General features: G+C 35.5%; 1 protein-coding gene across 2 annotated transcripts in view; it reads left to right on the top strand.

Annotated features, from left to right (window-relative positions):
- The window catches only part of LOC110378665 (homeobox protein engrailed-2-A), a 75,186-nt gene that overhangs the window by 38,241 nt on the left and 22,731 nt on the right, over positions 1–14,214 (top strand). For both annotated transcript variants that reach the window (XM_049837518.2, XM_021338027.3), the window contains exon 3: positions 540–781. In XM_049837518.2, coding sequence (XP_049693475.2) covers positions 540–781 — 242 coding nt within the window. The remainder of the gene's footprint in view (positions 1–539; positions 782–14,214) is intronic.

Consider the following 14,214-nt stretch of genomic DNA (forward strand, 5'->3'; position numbering starts at 1 on the left):
TGAAATCTAAATGGTTAGATTGTCATCATGATGTAGTTATAACACTTTGTAAAATTCCGTCATTCATTACTGCAGTATTTAGCAGATTTATCACAATAAATTGATCTATTTGTACATTCGTGCGAAATCATGATGACGGTATAATTATTTTAGTATAATATCTTAACTAGATTTATTTACTTGATACCGTCTTGATTAATTGGAACACCTGCAAGTCTAAAGGGGATGGATTAACGCGTTTTATATCGTTGAATTTAAATCGTTTTATCTCTATCTATTTTATACCGACAAGGAGACTAAATGAGTTGCATCCTTAATCCTGTAGAAACACTTAAACAATAAAACATCTGCGAAATGGTGTTTTACTAAAAGTGGTTGTAACTGTTGAACACCATCCGACAAATATGTTTAACCGACTTCCCAAAAATGCGGAGCTTTTCTCAAATCAATACGAACTTCTATTGTCTCCAAATTTCTAGTTTGCAATACATAATCTCTCCTTATTCTGTCCAAATAATCAACATTACTCTTTTCCGCAGATCCATCAAAACTGATCAAGAGGAAAAAGTCAACGGAAGATGTGCGCTCTCCTCTCGGTGGCGAAGGATCTCTCACCAGCGAAGAGGGAGAAGAGCCAGGAGTTGGCAGACGGAAGAAGGCCAGGACCACCTTCACTGGGAGACAGATCTTCGAGCTGGAGAAGCTGTTCGAGATGAAGAAGTACCTGTCTTCGGGAGAGAGAGCTGACATGGCGAAGTTGCTGAATGTTACTGAAACACAGGTTAGTTGCATATCTTTGATATAATAGCTTACTTATTATATAAGGTATATTAGGTACAATAGCACAAGGAATACATACTACATGAAATCTTTCAGTAGTTGACATTGTAAATTATGTTGGAACCAGTCTGAATCCTACCAGAATTAACTTAACGTTTTCATTTATGCCACAATATAATTATTGCCTTATGTTATCGAGAAGATAATACATAGAACAAGATCATCGCCATAATTACAGATTACTTTACAAGACTTTGAGAATACATTTAATTAGACTTCGGATTTTATTCCCAAAAATTAACAACGTCTTAACACATAAATATGTTGCGTCAATTAATTTATTAATAATTGTTATTGTAGAAATCAGTGAGTGTCGGCTCGCGTGGCACGGTTACTGAAATCTCTCAATTTAAACGTTTTGAAGTGTAACCCACACGTTGTCGCGATGTTTGTTTATAGCGTGGTGTGAGATACGAGCGAAAGCGAGTAGATAAAATTAGCCTTATTGTTTTTATTACTAGGTATGTCCATTGTCCCGTCAAATAATAATTTGATGTTGCGACAAACAATTCATCATATTTTCGATCGATATTTTTATCTACTTGTTAGACTTCTACAAAGTTAAGTTTACAGGTATGATCAATGAAACTGAATTTTTAGGACTTAATCAGTTTAAAAATCTTATAAACTATTACTTAACTTCCCAAAAATGATCTCCTACATCATACCTACATACCAATAAACCTACTTAAAACACTCTCAACCCGCTATCGCCTATCCCCGACACCCACAACAAAACGTTCTTAGATAATTATACTATAAGCGCAAGCGTGGAGCGAGGCCCCCGCGGTGACGCGACACACATGCTGCCACTAATTAAACCCGAGACTAATGCTTTGTTTTCAGCTAAATTATGTCACACAGACAGATTACACACGATTTTTGTTAGATATTTGTTTATCAGTTGTTTAGGAATAATCTCTAATGAAACAAGGCACACCGCAGAATGACGGCATTGATTTGAAACCCGAAGACCAATATCACAAAGTACAACAATTATAACGAAAATATGTATTTTACGTAAGAATTTTGAGTACACTATATTTGCGAGAAAAAAATGCTAATATTGTCGCTTATTTTCGTGTGAGTTACTTGAAAGACGCTCCTCGCATTAACACCCGATTAGTTAATTTAATCGTGATTTAAGAAAGATAAGCAAATACGCCTCAACTAAAATTGTCCTATCTACATAAACAATTAACAATCAACCCCCATTCGTTTTCTAAAACCACAACAAAAATCCAATAAATAAACACCAACACAATATGAAACGTTTAGAAACATAATTAATTCAGTCCCGACTTCATGAGGGCGACTTCCACGTGTCGCGTAGGAAGCCGAAGTCTATTATCCTTAATGCCATCGTTAACGAGATGCCAACGCAAAAACGAACCAAAAAACTCTATGAAAAAATATCGGGGACTCGTAAGTGGGATCACGGGAGACCTTGTTCACTAAATTGAGATATTTTTTTGGGAATTAAGCTTTAATAGTTTTCTTGAGAAACTTACCTCTTATTCTGTAGTACTGAAATATAGATACTTGAAGCGGTTTCAAAATGATATATCTTCGCTCTGCAGTAGATATTTGTTCGGAAGATCTCATTGAAAGACACATAAGTATCCTTTGTGGTATTTGTTTGTTTTCAATGCACAATATTGTAGCAATTTGTTGTAACTTTTTGCATTGTCTTATCAAGAGCCATATTAATATAGGGCAATTACATACCTAACTCATTAAAAATGTTTTCACTACAAAATAATACACTGTTTGACATACCTACAATCCTACATTCATATCAATCAAACATCTCATTGAGACATTCCTACATAGTTTCACAGAGCATTACTATCATCATTACAATAATATTATCAGAACAAATTGCATCTCGACACGTGTGCTCGCTATAACAAGAGTACCCTCTTCGGCACTAATTGACGAGCCAGTTTTACTCACTAAATTAACCACACACACAACAAAAAACAACCTTAAATCTTAAAACATAGGATTCTTTTTCCATTGTCCTTCTTTCCGTTCTATTGATCTATGCAGTCCGCAGGGATTCGAGTATACAGGAGGATTTAAAAGCGGAACTGTATATTTTTTTCTGGTTTTTCGCGTTTTGCATATTTCGTAGAACGAAGGTTCAGAGAATACAGGCTGTTGTGTTTTATGCTCTACGTTTAAGGGGAATGGATATTGTAGGATTTATGTTGTTGCAAATATTCTGTGGAATTTTCTGTTGGATTTTATTTCTAGGATGTTTCTGTGATCTGTCGTAGATTAAGTTTGAGTTTATTATAATAAGTTGGTATTTTGTCATCAATAAGTATGTTTGCTGACCTAAATAAACAGTAAGATACTAACTTGTTTACTACTTATTAACATAATATTTTATTTGGGTTAACTTAAAGACACATTCAAGACCATACTCGTTTTCAACTTCATAATTACAACAAATTGTGCCACAAGTAGTAACAGTATTATAGATTCCCAAATCTTAATTCTACAACACCTACATGTGATTTCAATGTAATTAATAATACAATAGGTTCTCAATCAACTGCTTTATCGTCCTCCATCACTTTGAAGTCCATACATTTGTTTACAAACCTCCCCAGTCCACAGAACTATTCCCAGGAATTGATCTATTAATAGCGCAGAGCTTCACCAGAGTTGGTCCTCGTGGGGCTATGGTTTTTCTAAGAATTAAGTTCAAGTTTAATATCAAGTTACAGATACTCGGAAGTTACTGGTGTACTTATTAAATTAACTCCATATTCGATATTCCAAAAATTTGTTTTTTATACAATCCTAATTTAAAAGTAACATTTAATTTATTATGATTTTTTGTTTAAATAATTCTGCGTGAAATATGTGTTGAATAAACATTTTTTCTTTAAGTACAGAATACAAAGTAGGTAGCAACACTCGAACAGTTTACCAGGAACGCCACTCGAACATCTGTTAATAGCTCACAAATAAACAACCGTAAGAGATATTCATCGTCACAATTATTTCGTTAACCAAAAAAAGGAAAAAAAATCCGAAATGGTTGGGTGCGAAAAATAAACATGCTTAATTTTTTTGTGTCACCCTGTATAAACTCATTGACACCATATGTCATGCGTTAGCTTCGCTTTTTTGTAGTCTCCCGCCCCGAGCCACTCCTGCGCAGCCAAACGTGCTCGAATTAGGACTTAAGTGCTTCATAATTAGTTGATGTATGTGTTGCTGAAATTAGGAAAAACTTTCGTCTGGTTAACTCGCTTGGGATTTGGAGTAAAGTCATTAGTTTATTTGTAATTGTTACTTACTTTTGGAGATACTTTTGAGGTAAAAGTTAAAAGGAAGATGTGTTCGAATATTTTTGCACTTTTGTTTATTTATTTTGAACTCATACTTACCAATTAACGTCATTTAAAGCTATAAGGATAATCATACGTATACGTAACATTTAAAATCTATTTGTTTGTATAAATTCGTAGGTGTTACATACGTGGGAAGACTGGCACTGGGGGATATTTACACAACAGTTTAAGTAAATGCCAAACGAAGTAAACACCTATACAGTCTTAATAATATCTAACTATAGCAATTAACAAGGTTATTGACGGCCGACATACTATGGTTATTGACTGGTGATTGAATTTGGGTAAGACGTCTATAATTATTTATAGACTTTTTGTAAATCGATTTAGAAAGCATATTGATTAAATAAAATAAATTAATCTCAAACACAGGTGTTAAGTGAATATTCAAATTCTCTACATCCTGTATATTGTTTTCTAGTCGGTAAGTATCTATATCTCGCATTAAAGACCTACCAATGATTAAATTTAAGAGGTCCCTTAGAAATTGGCTTATTGATAAATGTTTTTATACAGTCAAAGAGTACCTAGAAGAGAAATAGTTTTAATGCAAAATGATTGTTGGTACTTTTTTTTGCTATAAGATTTTAGAACTTAAGATATTTGTGAGACCATATTTTTTTTATTGTATCGACCATCATATTGTACCTACCTATATTCTGGCAAATAAATTTTCATTTCATTTAATATAGGGGGCGACATTAATTCTTCCAAAAGAGACCCATTTCTTTATGAAGGATTTATTTAATTTATTTCTGAAGGGTTTATCCACCTACAAAAATCCATAAAGCATCCATGACATAAATATCAGTTACCTCACTCTAAAACAACATCATAAACCAACTTTAAACCAAAAAACTCCTTCCTTCAAAATGCCATTATTCAAGTAATAATCTATGAAAACAGTGACTTCCTCAGTAATCCCGCTCGTTAGACTGGCAGTGAGCAAACATCACTAATTGGTGTCTCCCCCCCTTCACCCCCCATTGCTGGACAGACAACACGTTTCATCATTCATACGAGGATTAGCATGACAGACGCCAAGGGGCCTATTTAAAAACTCCTGGTGGAATAGTTAAGAAGCAGCCTCTCAAGTATGATTGTGGGTTCGATCCCAGTTCACGCAAGTACCCATGTAAGTTTGTATGTACTTTCTAAGTCTATCTTGGACACCAATGACCGTGTTTTGGACGGCAAGTTAAGCTGTAGGTCCCGGCTGTCATTGAACATCTTTGGCAGTCGTTACGGGAAATCAGAAGCCAGTAAATCTGACAGCCAGTCTGACTAAGGGTATTTGGTTGCCAGGGTATCGGGATTGAGGAGGTCAGATAGGCAGTCGCTCTTTGTAAAATACTGGTACTCAGCTGCATCCAGTTAGACTAGAAGCCGACCCCAACATACCCCACAAAAAAGCCAGCTTTGAAAAAGGCTAGGCAGATGATGACTGACTTTTGACCTTCTTAATTATGGCAATTGCCCACTTTAATGTCCGTCTTATTTAAGGTTATATTTTAAAGAATATGTTCAATCGTAAAATTGTACCGGTTAATAGATGAAACTAGTTTTTTGATGTTAGGTTTGATATCGTTTAGGCTTCAAATTAAAAACCTGTTAGGTTTATTCGTTTACTAGCTTTTGCCCGCGGCTTCGCTCGCGTTAAGGAGTATTATTATTAATTAGGTATGGTTTTTGCGGCACAATGCACAGCGCCATCTAATAGCGGTAGGCAGAACTTCTCAACATTTAGAACTAAACATTATTTACGCCATAGTAGCTTTAAAATTGACAAAGTTTCATACAAACTTTCATCCCCTATTTTATCCCCTTGGGGGTAGAATTGATCAAAATCCTTTCTTAGCGGATGCCTACGTCATAACATCTACCTGCATGCCAAATTTCAGCCCGATCCGTCCAGTGGTTTCAGCTGTGCGTTGATAGATCACTATGTCAGTCAGTCAGTCAGTCACCTTTGAGTTTTATATATTTAGATAATGATATGGTAATGTCTTGATTTAGAAGCATAACGGATCTCTTATCTCTTTAGTATCAAAAAATTCGGATACGCTTTCACATGTAATATTTTAACCACTTTTTATATTATAAACAGGATATCATTTATGTAATCTACTTAAAAATCTATCTAAAAAGCTATAATAACGTAAAACATTATATTTCCATACTTCCATCAACCCTAGATTCCGATAAACACATCGATTCGATACAATTTTCATTCTGAAAAGCTCTCTACTCTAACCCTCTTACATTCGTCAACATTTCATATTATAATATTGTACGGAATCTCGCAATACAAACAAATATACCACTTAAAATACCTGTTGCCAACCAGCAAGGCAAAATAAACCTTATCTCCTACACCTAAGGCTCATTTTACCAACAGGCGAGATCCACAAAGTCCTTATTACGTGTGCTTAAACCGATCTAAAATCAACTTTATTCAAAGCTAATAAAGTTTAATTTAGTGATGATGCGTGACTAATATTCAAATAGGATTCGTAATTCGAATGAGCCAGGGTTGCTAAGTTACGGGGAATTGGCTTCTGATGTTCTACCAAATTAATTTTGCGTGTTTACGAACAATGCTTGTGCAAATTTAGACTTTATTGCTTTGTTTATAGAGTTGTCGTTTGATTTTCGAGTGGGTGAGTTATTGTGTAATTATCTTGGAAACGCATGTTTGTTGAGTGCTCGAATTTTCCCGCATATCTGCTTACGAAAAGCGGTGTACACGAAAATGAATCATACTTATGTAAAATTAAGTGAGTTCTGCGAATTCATACGGTTTGACTACGTTACGAAAATGCATGAGAAAATTCGTCGCTCGTGTCCGGGAATACAACCTGAAGTTGACTGTTTTTAACAAGTTTAAAAAGTCTGTCAACTTTTTAAAATACAGAACCAACAAACACTCCACACGACATAATTAAACAAACCAATAAAAAAACAAATGACGTTTTAAAAATCAATATCAATAAAAGTCTGAATTAAAGAATTGCGTTGACCAAGGGGAGTCTGACGGGCCGCCATTAAGTTTTGATGGATCGAGCATTAATCGCTGCGTGACAGCCCTACGTTCAAACGTGGCCGCCTCATTAGCCCACAAAAAGAGACAACCCTAGCGAGGCCAGTTTAGCCGTTTTGTATTGGACATTAATTTGTAGTTGGTATTTTGGAAATGGATGGAGTTTAGCTGGTGGATTGATTTTGTGATATTGGAATTGTGTAATGTAGATTATGGTAAACTTTGTACAGCACCTATGATTTGCTTAAAAATTACGTCAGACAGGTTTAAAATGTACCTGTAAAGAAAAAGTAAAATGCCAATAAATAAAATAGATTATTTTTTTAGTCGGAAAGGAAATGGTTTATTTCTCACTTAAATCTTCTCTAAGACTTAAGTTGGATTTAAGAGAAGAAAAAACAACACAAGTAACAGCTTAATAAATAACATTCTCTTAATTTCACCTTCATTACTTCCTAAACAAAATAAATCACATACAATTTACGAGCAACAAAAAACTTCCCGAACCGGGAACAGCCCGAGTGCGCCCGCGCCGACTATTAACCAAACATAACTAATTTATTTATCATCTGTGCTTTAAGGAGACGCCAAAAAAACAACGATTTAATTTCGGGAAGCCTCTGTTTAGTTTCAAGTTTATAAATCGTCCCAGTATTATTATAGCGGTCGGCATTACTTCGTGATTTAGTTCTTTTACTGTCCATGATTTGTTATAGCTCAGATAAAAAGATCCTGTCCGTTTGTAGTTTTTAATAGACGGGAAAATATTGTTCTTATGTCGGTCGCGTTTGTTGCATATTTTTATTTGGTTGCATTTTGACTACATGTGACTCATGTGTTTGAAGGACGGAAATATTAGCCTTTATATCCGTGTTGTTTTAGTAAAACCGCATTTTGTGTGGTGTGAAATTTTTGTGCCGTGATTTGGTTTTGGCGTTTTTGTACTTTTTATTGCACTTCAAATGTCAACAGCATATTGCGGCTCATGAATGAAGCTTTATTTAGTAATCCAAACATCTCTATTTTGGTAACTAATTCGTTATACGTGGAATTAACACTATGTAGGCCACTGATTGAATTCTGAGAAATAGCACATTAATTTTATTTTCAAAATGAGACACCGTGTTGAAAAGTATATCTACTTCATACCGAGCATAATATTGACTTTCCCGTTTCCATTGAAAGGAAAATGGCTGCATTCACCTTTAAAAACCTTAATGGCCTTTAACGACACATTCATAAAGGTGACCTATTCATAGACGCATATTCTTAGAACGTACAGAAATAGCATGAAGGAGCCGAATTTGGGCTTACTTTCCGCCCAGTTCCTCACTATGCCTCATTACTCAATCCCCACCCCACACTTGATTATTTATAAAAGCTTTATGAAGTAATAATTATAACATTTATTGTTCATAGCTCGGTGGGGCGTGACTTATCGCGTTACCCATGTCCCGTTGTTGACATTTAGAAATGCTATTAAAATATCCAGGCCGCGGCCGGAGCGGACCCATTTACGGCCTGTTGTTAGCATCATTTATTTTATAATGTTTACCGAATGGTTTTTTTGCGAACCGGGAACAGACCTTAATGAGTTGACAGGTCTGTATGTCATTATGATATAGAGTTTTTGATGAAGTATGGTTATATATTTTTATTTATGTTTTGTTTTGATCTGAAATTGTGCCAGATCAAAAGCAATAGATAGGCACACTAAATACAGGCTTCATAAATATAACTTATATGCAAATGATAAATACCAATGTGGGTGATATAATAGTCGAATTCCAAGAAAGAGAGCATTACGTTGGTAACTTAATTGTAAAACTTAGCATATTTATTATGCCATATAATAGGTGTCAGGTTGCATGTTCGTAGAAATACATCCGAGCTCTGGGAACAATGAGATAACGGTAATTACATGCAGTTTATGCAACCGACTGATTGTATTGTAATACAATAATTAAGCACGATCCAGTCCTTAACGATACTAAATAAAACTTATTAATGGTTAGTTCAGTATGGAGAGAATGAAAATAGTAATTTATTTGGTGAAACAATATTATTTATAAAAAAAAAAAACAATGGCCGTCTTTATCCGGCAAGTATATTTGATCTATCTTCCAAGAAATAAGATTTCCAATAAGGAAACTTTTCTTAGATAAACTTAAATATAAATGCCTCATTTAATTGTCCAATAAAAACCAGTGTGCCCCAACTTTACACAATACAGTAGAATGTCTTTACTTAAGCCTCAGAGGAATGTGCTCAGCTTTATACTGAGGGATACAAATCAGACGAATAAACAATCAAATAAAATCACCACGGGCATTCATCAACCACTTATATGAAAACCACCATTACTTGACACCCCATAACGTAAAAACAAACCTTATTCCGACGCACTAAGGTTGAAAATCTAATAGCTGTTTGATGTTCGAAAGTACGCTTACATTAGTCGATCGTAAATAGGGATGTGCGAAATACGATTTATCGATGTTTACGGTAACAGATTGCTGATTGATTGAATTATTTAGATGTTTTTTGATGGATATTGTATTTGAGGATGTATTTTTGTTCCAATGCGGAAATTAAAATTCATATGTTTTCATTATTTTATTTCTTTCTATCTATCTACTATCACATTTTGACTCAAATAATGATTGAGTGCTTTGATAATTGAGCTGAATCTAAAGCTGTATAACATGATTCATCGAGGTTTAATTAAGACTGAATATTTTTAAAGTGATTACTGATAACTTAATTATTATGATTGCGATATGATCACTAAAAGTAGGCAATAAGCTTAATTAGAATTATTATCTAGGTGATTAACCTGCGTAACTTTTATTAAAAATATTTCAGTATATTTATTGTTTACTGAAATCTTACGATAACACATAGCTTTTGTTTGACAGATTTTCATTCAACTGTTATCGAAATACTTCGATATTGGCATTCACGCTCACCCTTACATCGACAAATTGCTTTGTCAAAGCCATCAATCCCTAACAATTTCAAAAATACTCTTCACTTCGAAATCCCGTAAACCATACCCGGCATCTTGAAACGGGACAAAAAATGTCCCTTAACTCAAGTGCAAAGGAGACAGCAACAAAACAGGATGATGTACGCTTTTATGAACACTATAATGGTTTAAATTGGTCCTTTAATAAGCAGCGGGCGATGTCATAAAGTGCTTCAAATAAAACTGTCAGTTCTCGGCCAATTGTTTACGGCTGACTATATTCTGAATGTTAAAACGACCATTATGTCTTGATCTCTCCCCTTTTACACACCACCTCCTTTACTTACAACTGTCAAAAGTGCTAAGGGAGGGGGCAGAGGTCTACTTATACTGGTTGTGTAGCAGTAATAATGTAATGTGCTCAAGACGATTTGAGATTCAATGAAGCGATGAGTTACGCCGAGATGTTTGTTTTCGTGACTGTTTTCTGAACAAATTATATGGATCGCTTTATGAAGTACCTTGCGGTGTGCGGTCAATTGAGAGGTTAATATACTGCTGTTAATGACTTGGGTGGTATTTTTAAGCAACCACTTAACTTTTAAGTTGGGTATAAAGCGTATTTAGGCAGCGTTTTTATTGCGTGCTAATAAAATGTAAAGTGATGAGGTCACATCCCTAGTTGATGGTAGTTTGTCATCGACATTATTTAGTGGATAGAACCGCACATGTGCTCTTTATTTATGCACGTTCGATATCGAAACAGCTTTTCTTTCTTTGAAAACTGCAATCAAAGGCATTTTGCTTTTATACATTTTGTTAAAGCCTCATTTTATACAGTTTTCTGCCACAGTCTACCTTTCATTAAAACGAAAAATCTGCTATATTTACAATTTACCAACCACCATTTATAAATCCAACATCACTAATCTTTCATCATCCACCCCAATACCCAAATCCGTCTTGTATCTCTTTCTAACTTGCACAAAAGTGGTGAGGTGGAGTGAGAAGGAGCATATAAGCAATTAATATTAAAACGCGCTAACGAGTGGCCAAAACGAGGGTAGTTCATAATCAGGGACGATCAGATTCCTTGTGAATCGGTTATTTGATCAAAATGCTTAAATTGGTAGCGTAAGGCACCGTGCCCACTGCGGGGGTGCGCGAGTTTCGTCGTTAGGGAATTTGAACCGAGCTCTATTAGATTTGCAAAATACAACGTAGATTTTTATTGTCAGAAATTGAGAAGGGATTATAAAGATTTATAATGATGAAAAAAGGCTCTTCAGATGATGACTGCTGAAGAAAGTTTTTCCGGGGTGTTATGTTTTATAGTAAATTGCATTCAAAGATTAAGAATTTTGTCAATTTTAAGATCATAAACCTAACAATAGCAATAATATTTCAAGCCCTTCGATAACCACGCATGAAAGACATCCATGAAAATGTAACCTGTTTGACACAGCAACAATACAATATCCATTTCACAGGTAAACTAGAACAAAAGTCGTCAAATGTTCTACACGTTACGCCTTAATGTACTGAAACCTCTAAGCAACAGTTTATAAAGGGAGTGCGGCCCATTTCTCGCCAATTATACGTGTGTCAAACACACTCGGTATTGCTCGTCTGCACACTCAACCAAACGAAAATAAACCTTAAACTACAGATACAGAGTCTAGAATAAACCAACAGAACCACAGCTAAAATGGTAATGATAGAGCCCAGTCTATAAATTTTGTTGCATCGGAATGTGAACTTTATGTGCAGTCGTTAAGATCCGATTTTGCTTATGTTGTAGATCAAAGTGTGGTGTACCCGTCGTTGTATGACGTACGCGACAATAATACGGCGATGTTCGAAAATGGCGGTTAAGGAGACGACTTTTCAGCTTGATTTGGTTTATTTTACTTGTTATGAAGACTTGACTTGACATTTCGAGTGTTCTCCGTTGTGAGATAATTTTTGGTTTAGATATTTCATTTCGTGATCTCATCAAAATATGCCAATATGATAACGAATCTCCAGCCACCAATACTGAATATTCACCGAAAATATATCTCCTTAGTAATAATCAGCCTATCGCATATAGAGGGACAACAAAAGCATTTCTTGCGCAACTATTTCCCCAAAAGAGTTTATATCTGTGTATCATAGTCCGGCAGACAATTACCAGCTCGCTCCAAGCTCATACATATTCAGCAGCTAGGCTTCATATTAGCCACGTAATAACAGGCGGGAACATCGTACACCGTAATTTGTAGGTAGACGTCTCAACGTTTGGGGGACTCCGATACCGATCAAGGTTATCAGCAAATCCACTTAATCTTAACTATCTACTCAACTACTTCATCTGGTTAAGAATTTATGCATCTAAGGATAAGAGGGTAGATCTATATTAAAAATAACAACGATTAATTAGACTTAACTGGAGCTGGATAATTATAATTAACTGATTGATTTTCGTTTTATCTCGATGACACGGCAGTTTTTGAAATTTTTCAAAATTCTAATGTAACTTAATTGCGATTATTACAAATTAATTGTTAATTGTGTTTTCATCAGGTATTTATATTGTAGGTATCAATAAGATTGTAGAACATATTACACTATTGGAAATATTGAGAATGATTCCTCCCCTTAACATTGAAGCTATCCGACATAGAGCTACGATTTACAGCGGCGCATTTAACACCGCGTTATGGAGAGCGCAATTTGGCGCGGCTCAGATGCGACATCATACGTTTCGCAGCTCCATGTCCGGCTAATGCGTTTGATTGCCGCAGAGAACCCTGATTCATCGCGGCTATTTCGGTTCCGTATGTCTTTGCAATTATTACTGTTTGATGTTTTTGAATGGCTCCAGCTTTGGTTTAGTAAGTGTCTATTTTAAATAGACCGTGGTGATGTTATAACCATGTTTCGTTATGTGCTCACTAAGGAGGTGGATCCAATCGTGGTTTGAAGTGTCATTGACTTAGTTCGTGAATAGTAAGCAATGTGTATTCAATAGGGCAGTAAAACTTCGTGAAGCTTATTTGATGTTGACTGGTTTTAGAAGCATTCAGTTTTAAAATACTTCTTAGTGTTGTTGAGATACAAACTTTTAAACATTTTTATATTAGGTACTGTGACAAATTCCATTCGTCACAGACCTTACTTAATTTATCAAATGATCATCCATAAGCATAGCTACACCTTTAATTACAATACCCTTAAAACAAGATAATCATAGCGATCATAACCCTATTATATCTGACCCTCCTCGGGGACAATCGGGCCCCGTCGGGTTCCTTCGGGTACAGTCAGCGGCGGCGGGTTAATTAGTGCGACCCCAGCTCCCACCGGGCTGCGAGTACAATCGGGAACAATTGTGCTGCGAATTGTCCGTCTTTATTGATTGAGAGAGCAATTTTCGCATTGTCGAACATTGCGACAAGTGTCAGATGTGATTTCATGGTCATATTGCTATTAGTGGTTTTATAAAAACAATCCTAGTTTATGAGGTTAATAAATGGAGCATAAAAACATATTTTATGTTCCATGGATTTAATTTAGGAATCAAGTCAATTTAGGAGAGCGTCGTTGTGTCACAATTTGTTTATTCTTGCACCTTAATTAGTCCTAAAAGAACGATTTGTCCTCTTTGAACTTTTGTAAATCCTTCACCTACATTCGTTCACTAGTTCAGCTCTATGTGTTACTTTCCTTCATTTTCTTCTGTCTCCTCTTGAAATACAAATCCCCTGACAACTCGAATCAAGTCAGTGTGACGGAAATCAGCAGTAATTCCTCTTACGCCATAATGAGCCGCGGACACATCCTCACAGTAGCAGATCTCATGCCGCTGCTGCGCGCGCGCACCCGACGCTTTAATTGTGCGCTTCCCGTCATCAGGTTACGCATAATAGGGTTGGCAAGTGGAAATAATGTGAACAATTTTATATTATGGGTATCATCACTACATAGTATAAAACAAAGTCGCTCTTTCTGCC

The sequence above is a fragment of the Helicoverpa armigera genome, chromosome 23 (assembly GCF_030705265.1).
Source record: "Helicoverpa armigera isolate CAAS_96S chromosome 23, ASM3070526v1, whole genome shotgun sequence".
Taxonomy (NCBI): domain Eukaryota; kingdom Metazoa; phylum Arthropoda; class Insecta; order Lepidoptera; family Noctuidae; genus Helicoverpa; species Helicoverpa armigera.